This window comes from Martes martes (assembly GCF_963455335.1).
Source record: "Martes martes genome assembly, chromosome: 4".
Lineage (NCBI taxonomy): Eukaryota > Metazoa > Chordata > Mammalia > Carnivora > Mustelidae > Martes > Martes martes.
Window position 1 is genome coordinate 93,557,992 of NC_137891.1, and position 13,250 is coordinate 93,571,241.

Below are 13,250 nucleotides of genomic sequence, written 5' to 3' on the forward strand. Positions count from 1 at the left end.
GACCCTAGAAACTGGGGGTTTCCTATGCGTCTTACATTTTTCTTGCTGCTTTTGAGAAGAAAAGAAATTTAATTTGGAATACAATAAGAAAAATTTAAAAAGATGCTTTTTACAAATCATCTGCACAAATCATGTTCCCTGTAAATTGAAAGCTTTCCAATCATTTAATCAGGGCAAATATACACAGGTACACATTCTCTACAATCACTGTTCTTCAATAGTTAATATCAAAAGGAAAAAAAGATCTCTTTTTATAAAAGGTGGTAGAATGAAAAGTTTAATAATTATGATTATCAAACTTCACCAAAAGACCATCTAGAAAGAACCAGTGACCTTACTAGTGACAAATGACTCAAGCAGCTGATAGCCTGCCTGGCCTTTTTAAGCGACATGTGTATCCCCCCTCCCTTTTTCCAGCCCACAGCTGGGAAAGCAGGAGACCCAGGGATAGAACTAATGGAATCCTCGCTTACTTGGCCAGAAGCAGAGGGAATCCCCGTGCTAGCAGAGAGATGGTTTCCCAACTGGTCTTCAGTTAGAACAATGCCGTAACACTGGTTGCTTCTGGGTGTTGGGCCTATGGTTTGTTTTTTTTTTTAACTTCCAGTTTCCCAATTTTCTCTAATGGGACATATTATCCTCATAATGCAAAGAACGCTCTAATTGACCAAAGAACACACATATGTTAGTTCATTGTTTTATTTTTAACGCCCAGCCACTAAGAAGATCTTCTAAGTGTCCTTGTGATTTCCTCCTCTCTTCCTCTCCTGGTGGTGGGCAGGGTCTCCATCTGCCAGAGATAGACAAGCAGGATTCCACAGTTTGGGGGTGGGGGTCACATTTGCCTGGGATTTATAAAAATGATACTGCAAGTGTCATTCACATCCACAGTTTTCTTGATGGTTAGAAAGAGCAATATTTATTAGGTCCTTACTGTGTCTAGGCCCATATTCTTCTGGACACAGCAGAGAGAAACAAACAGCAGGAGAGATGGCCCCTATGTATGAAGAGCTCAAAATATCATCGAAGGCATAAAGGACATAAAAATACTTTAACCAATACAAAGGTACAGACTGATAGAGTGTAAACCAAGAGGTTAATGGAGAAGCAGACGGGGAAGTGTCAGAGCCAGCTGGGAGTGATGCCTCTGAAATTTCCAGAAGCAGGCCCCATGACATCTTCTCTTTACCTCCAATGCAACTTCTTTCTCCGAGAGTTAGTAAAATGGGAAATTCTAAAGACACAGTAATGTTCCTGGTTGGGAAAGTGGCTAAAGCCATATTGCACAAACTTGTTGACTCCAAGTTAACACTCCTACTTGAGATAACATTCAAGTTTCGAGGGAAACAGGTACTTTCAGCATATGATTTTAGAAAACTATGTGTGACAGACTTATTTGAAAGTTGGCAGTACTTCATGAAAAAAACCACACTTCCTATGAAATTACTTGCTTTCCACTCTGACTACAGAGGCAGGGACTGGCCTGGGATTAGAAGTGTTCAAGTTCTTAAAGGTCGCCTAAGTGCCTCATTGCACAACGCGGAAAACAGAATGAAAACCCGTGACAGATCATTTTCTTTTCTTCCTTATAAAAACTGCCCCTTTTCAAGTGCTTGACATGTCTGTCACTCTGCGGCTGCCCTCCACCTTCATGAAGCTTCATCCCTTAGTGAGCACAGTTCTGAAGTGATCGCTGGTACTGGAATCTGAGATGGACCGGTTTCTGGAGATGCGCCCAAGTCAGAACTGAGGAAGTGACACAAGCTGCCTGTCAAAGGGAGTGGACCGGGAGCTGCAGCCACACCTCTGGCTCTGAGAAAAATCGCTTCGGGACAGTTGGCTTTTTCAAGGGATTGTCTGTGGGGCTCAAGACACAGGGAACTCAAGCCAACCCTGAGCCCGGGAAGCAAGGGGTGGACCCACCTCTCATCAGTTAGGGGAAAGCTGGAGGCCTTGGGCCACACACATGCCCTCTCAGTGCTTTTCCTCTGGCATGAAACTGGAATGTGAACACCTGTCGGCCTTGAGAGATTCCTGGTGAGGCACAAATGATAAGGGGTAGATGTCAAATATGGTATTAGGATGAAATCTTAAGGATGATTTAACTTACCCCACTAAGAGGGCAGAAGGAATTTTACATGTCTGCCTTTAGGCATGATCAAGGATAAGCAACACGGTCAGACTTCCAGAAACAAATTAGCTTTCCACTCTGGCATGAGGAGTGGAGCTATCTGGCCAGAAGTCATGGTTCAGAAATGAACCTGAACTGCCGACTAATGAACGACTACTCGCTCCGTACAGTGATGTTGTCACTCATGAAATCTCTTCTCCATCTTCCTTCGCGCCTGAAAAAAACGAGCCGTGCTGAGGACCTTCCGTGTGTGTTCAAGCCTGTACTTTCACGACTCTCGACGCTTCCCGGGAAAGCCTGCCTTCGCCAGAGGCGAGGAGATTATCTGCTTGTGACGCGGGACCCCGGGCCACTTCACTTAATCATCTGGGTTTCTTCGTCCGCATCGAAGAACTCTTCCTCTTCCTCACTCTCACTGCCTACAGTGTCGTCCTTGTCCTCAGACTGAAATGGGAAAGGAGAACCAGAATGGTCACATGACACCATGACATTTCTAAAATGAAAATTATTAACTAGCACTCAACCGACAAATGAATCTTTATGACATCTTCTCCCCTAAGATTTCACCCTAAAGTGTTCTACAAAAGTGAATGACTCACCGGCCATCTTCATTTCTCTAAAAAACCAGCTGCTATTAATCCCACACCTTTGTTTTCCAACAGCTTTGCTTGGTTCTATTAAATGTAACCAGAACATTCTCTCCCCCTGCCCCCCAAACTGTCATCCTCCCAAGTGGTACTTGTGAATGACTAAGAAAACCACACCATACCTGTGGGGGATCCAAGGTCTGTAAGGACAACGCTTCCTCCCCCAGTCTCCGATATGAATACACCTGAAGGTCAGAAAATGTCTCTAGCAATGGGCTGTTAAGGGTTTCCGGCAATAATAAACTCAGGAGGCCCGAAGTCAGGCCGGTGGCTCCAAAGATAATGAAGGGTAAAGACCACTGCACATATCTCTGTGGGGGCAGGGAGTAGAACAAAAACATGAAAACTCGGTATCCGGTTCCCAGCACGTGACATCAGCAGTCTGTGCCCGAGGCATGGCCATGCTTACTATCCAAGTCATGCCTTCCCACTAGAATACACTAGAAGCCACTTCTTCCCCCATGGAGAGTCACCCTGGAAAATCATGGAGTGGTTGCTCAGGCACGGAGAAGTGGGGGTGAGTACACAGAAAGGCCTCAGAGGTATGCGGGTCAGAGTGGAAGTGGGGGGTGGGTACTGCTTTCACTGTAGGCAACTCCCTTAGAACACAGGGATCTCCACATACGCTTTGCTTGGGAGGTACCCCAAAGACTTGCTCACCAGAAACTTTAAAGCTCTCCACACTCGTATCAGTCAAACCATCCCCCCACCCACCGAGCTCGCTGATTTACTTAGCACTGAGTAAGGGACAGGAGGGGCTCGTAGGGAGAGATAGGGAGGGGGCTCTGTGATCAGGTTCACAGCAATCCCCAAAATGTGGAGGTGTGAGGAAACCAGAGATAAGGGAAAACACCAGACTGCCCTGCCCTAGGTGTCCCCGGAGGGGGTCTTTTTTATGACAGTCACCTGGGATCTATCAGAGAATAACTAGACCCTAAAAAAAAAAGTAAGATGTTAAAGATGTTATCACTGGTCCTTACACAAAGGTGCTATCAGTAGAGAAATTAAAAAGATTTAAGTTCCCTGGTTAGTTTTCAATAAAAGACCTACCCTAAAAGTCCTCAGGGGCAGCAACCCTGTTGGGGCCCCTCTCCCTCCTGAGAGCTTTTTTTTTTTCTTGTACCCCTGGTTAATAAAAAATCTATCCCTTTCCTCTCTCCTTTGTCCACAAGATTCATTCTTCAACTCCATGAGACAAGAACCCCTGCTCTCCCACTTCAGCAACATACCTGGGAGGACAAAGGTTAAAGGTATGAACGCCCTGGAAAGAAAAAGAAAAACCTAAAGAACCCTGGCATGTCTGTGTGGTTTGGAAACTACCCCAACTGAACAGGGAGATACAGCTTTGCTTCAGAGATCCAACAGACATTCTCAGGAAAATGAACAGAGTTTCTTGAAACACAAACAGGTTCAAAGATAATAGCACAGAAAACGGTGTGCTGCTCTCCAGCCACTGGCATGCTGCTCTGGGACCTTTCTGAGCTCATGAACATTCTTGAGTTCTTGTTAGGAGTTGTTTAGCTTTATCATCTTATTTGGGCTTCCAAATCGTGTGGATAGGACCACTCCTAGTTAGGATATCCTCTGCCCGATTTTTCAAAAGTAAAGAGATGATGGACAAGGCAGGGCAGGGGACGGAAGTGGCCGGGCAGAATCTTACTTCTGGATCCCCACATGCACACACAGGTCCAACACTGTGGGTGTGCTGCTGAGTCATGGGGGACACAATGCTTTCACCTCTTCTCAAAGGAGCAGGAACAGAGACCCAGGGCTAGGTAGTCTAATGTTCTAAGAGAGCCATCCAGAGTCCAGAGATCTTTAGAGATAAACCCCTAATGTCCTACACACTTTACAGAATGGAACAAATATATATTAGAGGAAGGGTCTGACCATGTAAAATTAAGCAGGAGACATGGAAAGAGATACTCATGGAAAGGAAGTGTACTGCAAGTCAAAGACAGAAAGACAGAAAGACCAGAAAGATTGAAAGGAAGAAAGAAAGAGAAAGAAAAGGCCGCGGTGGGATTTCAGAGACACCCTCCTGTACTAGGGAGACCAGGAAACCAAAGAGATGCTGTGAGAGGAAAAGCTGGTTTTCCCCTTGCCGCTTTTCCTCCTTCTCCGGTTGCTCAGACCTGCACCCCCACCTGACTTTACACAGGCTGGTAATGCAAATCACATAGGTCCTTCTTGCAGGGGCCAAGACTTAATGATTTCTCTAGAGCAGATAACATCCCAGGAAGGACCAAGGGAGAATGACCAGGTGAAGCTATTGTATACACATTCCAGACCACTGGAGACATTCTAGACATCTCCATGCCAAGACACCTTGGCTCCAAGGAATAACACCGGTGCCCTTGTCTTTGCTCTAACCGGTTCCTGGATGCCTGGACGCCTGAGAGGATACGTAAACCAGACCACTCCCAGTCCCCTGGACAAAGATGAGACTCCCTCCTTTCCTTTCTGAGCCTCCCAGTCACTCCGTTTGTATCTGGTCTCTCTGGATCTTCAATGAACTGTTTCACCTCCAGCTGGCTCACTTGATTTCCATGCTGCGTGAAGCCAAGGACTCTCTTGGCTGGTCCTGCAGGAACCCCCTGGGTCCTTGGACCTGGCATGTCGGCATCGCTAGGAGGTGGGGAGAACAGCTGTCTACAAAGCACATCCAGTCACCCTTTGTTGAGTACTGGCTGGGAGGGCCACAGGTTGGACCCAGCAGAGACATGTACAGGGGCTCTGTGGATTAATCTATCACAGAACCAGAACATTTCAAGACTGGAAGGATTTTCAGGGCAGCTGTTAGGTCTACCCTCTTTATCTTGACTGTGAAATTTAGAAAACGCTAAAAAGCTCTTAATAGACCCAAAACTAGGCATGTTTCTCTTCTAATTTTCTTGTCTAAGTGGTATGACTTTGGGCAAGTTATGTAGCCCGTTTCTGCTGAATTTCTCCTCTTTAATAGAGGATAATAACTATCCCTGCCTCACATGGTTCTTGTGAAGCTTGCGACAGATGCTGAAGTGCTCAGCACAGAGCCCAGTGCACTGCGGAAGCTTCACAAATATTCACTGACTGACTTATGGATGGAGACAGGAAGGGGCATGCTGGTATTAGCTAACTCTCCAATGAATGCAGATAAGCAGACACTCAGAGTCTCGAGGGTGAGAGCATCCTGGGTCAGAGTCCCTGTGCCCTGAGCAATAAGTAATCTAAAAGAGACAAGCTTCATACTCGGGGCAGGCTGATCTTCAGTGACAACTGTTTGTTACCACGTTGTAAGCAAAGGTACAAGCATTTCCAAAGCAGAGAATCCAGAAAAACAAAACCAGGAGGTACAAACCAACCAGTGAGGGGATGAAGGGAGCAATAATCCCACCAACTCGGGAGAACATAGAACAAGTTCCAAGCCCAACGTTCCTGAAAGGCATAAAAAAGGCGGAAAATCAGTAAGTTCTGGGGTGGGGGGAGTGTAGAGACCCTGTAATGGGCCTATAATAATAAATCCCAAGGTGGAAGAAGCATGGTCTCCTTTACAGCAGTGGAACATTCTGGAACATTCTGAGGTGCTGGAAATGTTCTGTAACTGCACTGTCCAATATGAAAGCTGATAGACACCTGCCGCTACGAGCACTGGAAATGGGGCTAATGAGAACAAGGAACTGGGTTTTTCATTTACTTCATTTTAATTAGTTTAAATTTAAATAGCCACACGAGGCTAGTAACTACCATACTGGACAGTGCAGTTATCACAGAGGATGGTGCAGAAATGACCATGCGAATATTTCCTATCCAATGTTCTTAATGGGTTTTTGTGTGTGAGGTTTCCTATGAATTGATATACCCATGGAGAGTCAGGGTTTTATGATCTGAGAAGTCTGCCCATTTATTTAAATTCAACTAACTGACGATTCAAGGGTCAGGTATGTGAATAGGAATTGAGCACATATTCTCAGGAAACCAGGAACATTACCTTTGTGAAGAGTACAGCCATGCAAGTGATGGGAGGGAGCGGGAATGAGAGCAGTTACAGGTGGGGTGGCCAGACATCACCCTTTCGCCCCAGCCTAATTGCTCTCAAAAGTGTCCCAGTTTGGACAAAATGGTCATCCTAGCATCACAGCTAGCAGCCAGAGAAAACAGGTCAGAGGAATAATTAGGAAATGACTAGCCCATCACAGACAGCCTGGGAAAAACTGGGGGGAAAGGGATTTAAAATTAGTAGGCAGAAAGAATCATTAAGTTTGCAGGGATGAGGGAAACATTTGGAATGATCTCTGAAAAGCCTGGGTAAGTGCTGAGCTAGGGAACCCCTGCCTGGCCCACAGAGGCAGTTCTAAGAAGACTGAGCCACATCCCTGCCTTCCACGTTTTGTTTTCAGACTTATTTTATGAGGGGAAACTTCAGACAGAGTATGTTCCCTTCGATAGAAGCGTGTCCTACTCATTAGAAACCACATTTAACAACTAATATGGAAACCTCATCTTCACTTCTAAGTGGAATTACTTTTTTAACGATGTGTATATTTTGAGTGAAGATGTAGGTTCTGTGACAACAGGGACCAAGTCCCCTTGCCTGACAGGTGCCTGACATAGGATGGGTGACTGAATTAATCCAGTCCGCTGAAATCAAGATGGCATCCGAGCAATCTTTGGGTGATGGGATGTGTTTAGTGTAGAGGACTTCTCTCACGATTTACAGGAGGGAATTTAGCTCAAAATATAGCTAAGTTTTCCTCAGCCAAGTGGGCCGAGTGTGGTCCACACAGGCAGTTTCTGGGCTTAGGCCAGCTTGGTGAATTATTGCTGGCCCACCCTAACTATGGTCCCGGTGGAATGAGAACCATACCTCCGCTGTTGCAAGCGTCTACCACAAAACATGCAGGGTGTGTGAGGCGTACCTGATGACCGTGGGGTACAGCTCAGAGGTGTAGATGTATACCACGTTAAAGGCCGCGCTGATCGTCAGCTTCCCGAGCAGAGACAAGGAATGGCTATTCACCACTGCAAACACACCTGTGTCTGAGGAGGACAAGGGTAAAATACCGTGAGGTCCTTCAGGGAGAAAAATGCCTTCAAGTGACACACTGACTTCTGAAGGAGCCAGAGACGCGAGTGCTGATGTTGAACAGTGAGGAGGTAGTATGACAGGTTACCCATTCAGGTTGAGTGAGCCCACACAACGCATGCATGCAAATATTCTCCCAGTGTCTTGCCCAACCCCCTGAAATCTTCCACAGTGGAGGTCATAGTGGGGATTAAACTTGCTTCCTCCTCAGTGACAGAGCTCTTGGAAAACTATCCTGTGGGAAAGCAAGCTTCATGGGGATGGTAAGTCTCACCCAGCATGGAGGCTACTTGCCTCTTCTTCCCAACCTGGCTCAACCACCAGTGACGTGAAATGGTGGTTAGCATGACAAGCTCTGGTGCGTGCGGGGAATAAGTCTGATGGATATAAGAGGCAGAGGGGAGGTCCAGGAAAACCACTCTCTTCAATGTGCATTTCTTGGTGTTCCATTGGAAGATAAGGAATAACCCCGTTAAATGACTACCGAGGGTATAAATCATTAATGTTTTTTAAAGAACAAGACTCTAAATATGGAACTACTTTTAATTTTTCTTCCTGCCCAACTTCTTACTTGAATTACTAATCACTAATGATATTTCAGTTTCTGAATAGATAATTTCTTAATGTTACAGATATTTCTTAATGTTATCTCTTTACATAAAATGCAAAACTACAGATTATGGCAGTTCATTTCCCTATCAAAAATACTATCAATTATCCTGTGGTTCTTTCCTTTATTAACATTTTTCTCCCTGGGATCTTGCAATGCAATCATTCCCTTTCAAACATATTTAACCTCTCCCTTCAATAACCCGCCAGACTCTGCTCTCAAAATAACAATTTATCCTTCTGAGGAATAAAATCTCATCGACTGTGTTGTACTTACCCCCTTGATTAGCAGACATCTTCAGTGAGTGACCAATTCTCCATTTCCCCAAATACACCTGCCCTGTAGCTCACGACAATCTGGCTTCCAGTAGCACGCTCTCCTCAAAGTCCTACTCTTGAAGGTCAACAGCAAGGTCCTCATCACCAAAGTAATTGCCTCTCATTCTCCTTGACATTTCTGCCAAATAGGATACGCTTGTCCCCTTCCTTGGGGCTGCATGCATGGCCCACAGAAACCACTCTTTCCTTAAATAACTCAAAAGCAATATTCCTTCCTTCCTTTGACCTCCACTGTCCCTAGTCCCTGATCCGTTCAACTGGCATGCTTCAAACACACTCCTGGAGCTGCCTCCTTTTCCATCTTGTCTGCATCGAGTTACTTCAGGCTAGGGCTGTATCCCGCTCGTGTCTGTGCCTCTCGCACTGTGTCCCATAGGACAATACTCTGCGGTGCTTGCTAAATATTTGCTGAACAAATTAGTAGAAGGACTACGATAGGGATTAATTTAGTGCAAAGAATCTGTGTTCATGCTCTCTCAACTTCTAAGGAGGGAGGCATTTAAATACTCCATCCTAAAATATGCTTCTCCTTCCTTGCCTATGAAATAAATCTTCATCTACTTTAAAGATGGTGTCCTGAGCACAGCGGCCCAGGCACTGCCAAACCCGACCATCTGGGGCTTTCTCCTCTTCTGCCAGGCAATTTGGAAGAAGATGCTAGCTCTTTTAAGTACTGAATATATTATTTGAAGCCACGAGTGCTTCTGGAAAAAGAACGCTGCCTTTCGGCGTTTACCACAAGATCCATGTCTGCGCTAGAGATCTAACAATCTCTTCCATTAAACCAATAATAAGGGCAATTCTTCTGTTATTTTCCAGAAAACTCAGTGTGTCGTGAAAAGGTATTCGGTAGCCTTGAAGCAAACAGGAATCTGCACATTTGCTTTACTGCAGATGATCTCTGGGACCGTTTTCAACCCGTATGGGATGGCATCTTTCAGAACGGTAGAGCGACGCTCTGTAACATCTTCAACAACAGGGTAGGGGATTGCTGCCCTGAAAATTGAATTCAAATGGCACACCACAGAAGGCTTTTATCCAAATGCCCACAGACACCAAAGCTGGAAGAAGCCTTTCCTGTGAAGCTCAGGACACTTCCGGCTGAAAGCCATTTGGGGAGCGAGGCTCCAGCTCTATACCCACAGAGCACTCCCATCAGCCTCTCGCGCATGAGATGCTCGTAACTTCTCTCCTGCGTTCCTGACACTGGAGTCTAGTCACCACCCGCACCTCGGGGAATTCACCTTATCCCCAGGTAGCCCGTGTCAATTTCAGTAGCTCTGTTTATTAGAAAATTATTTCTTATTCTTTCCGAGGCAGCTGTTGGGCAGTTGGTCATCCTGAGTCAATGTTCAGGAGTGCTTGGCAGCCCCTGGGCTGGTTCCTTGGATATCTGACTTTGGTTCTTTATCTGAATATAAAATCGTATTATTACTGGCTACTACCAGCAAAAGTACAAAGTGACTGTTTAAAAGAAGGAAAACTAGGGGTGCCTGGGTGGCTAAGGTGGCTGAGCATCTGCCTTCAGGTCAGGTAATGATCCCCTGGGATCAAGCCCCATTTCAGGCTCTCTGCTCAGTGGGAAGCCTGCTTCTCCCTCTCCCGCTCCCTCTGTGTGCCCTCCCCCTATCAACTTGTGCTCTCTCTCCCTCTGCCAGCTGCTCTGCCTACTTGTGTTCTCTGTCAAATAAATAAATCTTAAAAAAAAAAAAAAAGGAAACTAAACTCAATTATCTTTGAGGGGAAAAAAGATAATTCTGAAAACACTTGTATCTTGTATCCTTCAAAGCACTGAATTCAAGAGGTTGTAAGTTTATTCCAATGATGAAGCTATAAGGACATCATTTTTGGAACTAGCTATCTAGAAGTTTTCCTAGAGTCTATCTGAGGTTGCCGGAACAAAAATTCTCAGCATGTTATATTCACATTTCATTGACCCCAAATAGTAAAAATTCAACTCAATCATCTACTTCATTTATTGGATGATTATGACAAATTTTTAATTGCTCATGCATATGTTAAAAATCTTTAAGACAGCAGTATGCCCTCTGTTATGATACACAAAAGGAACCTAGAATTCATTTGCTCCCCTCCCCTTTTTAATTTTTATTTATTTATTTATTAAAAGATTTTATTTATTTTTTTAAAGATTTTATTTATTTATTTGGCAGAGAGAGAAATCACAAGTAGGCAGAGAGGCAGGCAGAGAGAGAGGAAGGGAAGCAGGCTCCCCGCTGAGCAGAGAGCCCGATGCGGGGCTCGATCCCAGGACCCTGAGATCATGACCTGAGCCGAAGGCAGAGGCTTTAACCCACTGAGCCACCCAGGCGCCCCTCCCCTCCCCTTTTTTAAAGAAAAATACCATATATGCATAAAGTTCTGTCACTACAGTTTCACCATTTCTAAAATTTCACATGAATGATATAATTTAGTTTGTAGACTTTTGCGTCTGGCTTCTTTTAGTTAGCAGGAATGGTTCTGAAATTTATCCATGTTGTTGTGTGTAATCAGTAGGTCACGGTTCAATCCTTTTGTTGTTGTTCAGCAACATCTCATTGTACGAATAGGTCACAATTTGTTTATCCATTCCTCAGCTGATGGGTATTTGGGTTCTTTCCAGTTTGGGACCATTATTAATAAAGCTACTATGAACATTTGCATCAAAGTCTTTGTGTCCATCTGTGTCCTTGCCTCCCTTGGGTAAAGGTGAGTCATATGGCAAGTGTATGTTTCCCTTTTAAATAAGCTGCTAATGTTTTTCAAAGGGTCTGTTCCAGTTTATTTCTATCAGTGGGATATAAGAGTTCTAGTTCTTCCTTATCATGGCCAATGATGGTATGGTTGGTCTTTTAGATTTATTTTTTCAAGACATTTATTTATTTGAGAGAAAGAAAGAGAGCCACGAGCAGGGAGAAAGGACAGAGGGAGAAGCACACTTCCCCCTGAACAGGGAGCTCGACATGGGACTTGATCCCAGGACCCTGGGATCATGACCTGCTCCAAAAGCAGACGCTTAACTGACTGAGCCAAACAGGCACCCTAATTTTAGCCATTCTAATAGGTGCCTAGTGGTATATCTCCATTGTGGTTTTGATTTCCATTTCCCTAATGTTAAATAATTGAACATCTTTTCCCATGCTTATCCACCATTTTCTTATCCCTCTGGAGAAGTGTCTGTTCAAATCTTCTGTCCATGTTTTGTTTGTCCGTTTGTTTCTCATTATTAAGCTGCAAGAGTCCATTCTGTATTCTGGGTACAAGTTCTTTATCAGGTATATGTTTTGCAATTATTTTTCCCAGTCTGCACCTTGCTTTTCTTTAGTTATGTCTTTCAAAGAGCAAAAATTTTTCATTTTGAAGTCTAAGTAATGAATTTTTTTTTTTGCTTTGTGCTTTGTGTGTCCTATACAAGAAATCTTTGCCTAAACCAAAGTCACTAAGATTTTTCTCCTACATTCTCTTATGGAACTTCTGTAGTTTTGGGCTTTACGTCGGAGTCTCCCAAGGAGTTAATAACTGCGTATGATGCGACAGGCAAGTTGAAGTTAAACTGCTTGCACACAGACATCCAATTATCCCAGCACCAACTGCTGGAAAGATTATCTTTTCCTCATTGAGCCGATTTGTCTTCTTTGCTAAAAATCAGTTGACTGTGTGCATTTTTCCTATGTATGTTATAATTGGATAAAACATTTTAAAAGGTGATCAAAATTTCAGTCCCCCTCAAATAATAAAATAAAAATCAACTGACCATATGTGTGGGTTTATTTCATACTAAATTCTATCCTATTATTTATATGTCCATTCCTATCTGACAATATCATACTATCCTGATTAATGTAACTTTGTAGTAAGTTCTAAAATCAGGGGATAAGTCCTTCAACTTTTTCTTGATAAAAGTTATTTTTGGATATTCTAGGTGCTTTACATCTCTATAAAAATTCTGGTATTAAGTTGTCAATATCTGTCCGCCAAAAAAAGGTCTGTTGGAAATTTTATTGGGTTTGATTGTGCTGAAGATAGACTGATCTGGGAAGAACTGATGACTTAAAGAAGATCTTCCATCCCTGAATGGTAATCTCTTCACTTATTTTATTATTAATACCACCAATTCATTTATTTAGTCTCTTCTTTGATTTTCTCTCATCAGTTTTGCATTTTATAGCTTTGTACAGGTCTTAAACATTATTTTGTAAAATTTATCTAAATATATCACAATTTTATTTTATTAAAAATGATATTTTTTCAATTTTAAATTGTTGCTAATATATAGAAATAAAATTATGTCACATGACTCTGTGAAACTCATTTATTAATTTTAGATTTTTTGGTATATTCTCTAGGATTTTCTATGGACACTCTCAAGTAGTCTTGTGAATAAAGACAGTTTTTCTTCTTCCTTTCCAATTTGGATCCCTTTAATTTCTTTGAATTACCTTATCATATTCATTAGTAATTC

General features: G+C 43.5%; 1 protein-coding gene across 1 annotated transcript in view; it reads right to left on the reverse strand.

Annotated features, from left to right (window-relative positions):
- Positions 1-706: 706 nt before the first annotated feature.
- SLC22A15 (solute carrier family 22 member 15) overlaps positions 707-13,250 on the reverse strand; it is a 79,685-nt gene continuing 67,141 nt past the window's right edge. The window contains exons 9-12 of the mRNA XM_080801792.1: positions 7,677-7,797; positions 6,123-6,195; positions 2,901-3,089; positions 707-2,575 (exon numbers count right to left, since the gene is read on the reverse strand). Of these exons, the coding sequence (XP_080657918.1) occupies positions 2,486-2,575; positions 2,901-3,089; positions 6,123-6,195; positions 7,677-7,797 (473 nt within the window). The 3' untranslated portion in view covers positions 707-2,485. The remainder of the gene's footprint in view (positions 2,576-2,900; positions 3,090-6,122; positions 6,196-7,676; positions 7,798-13,250) is intronic.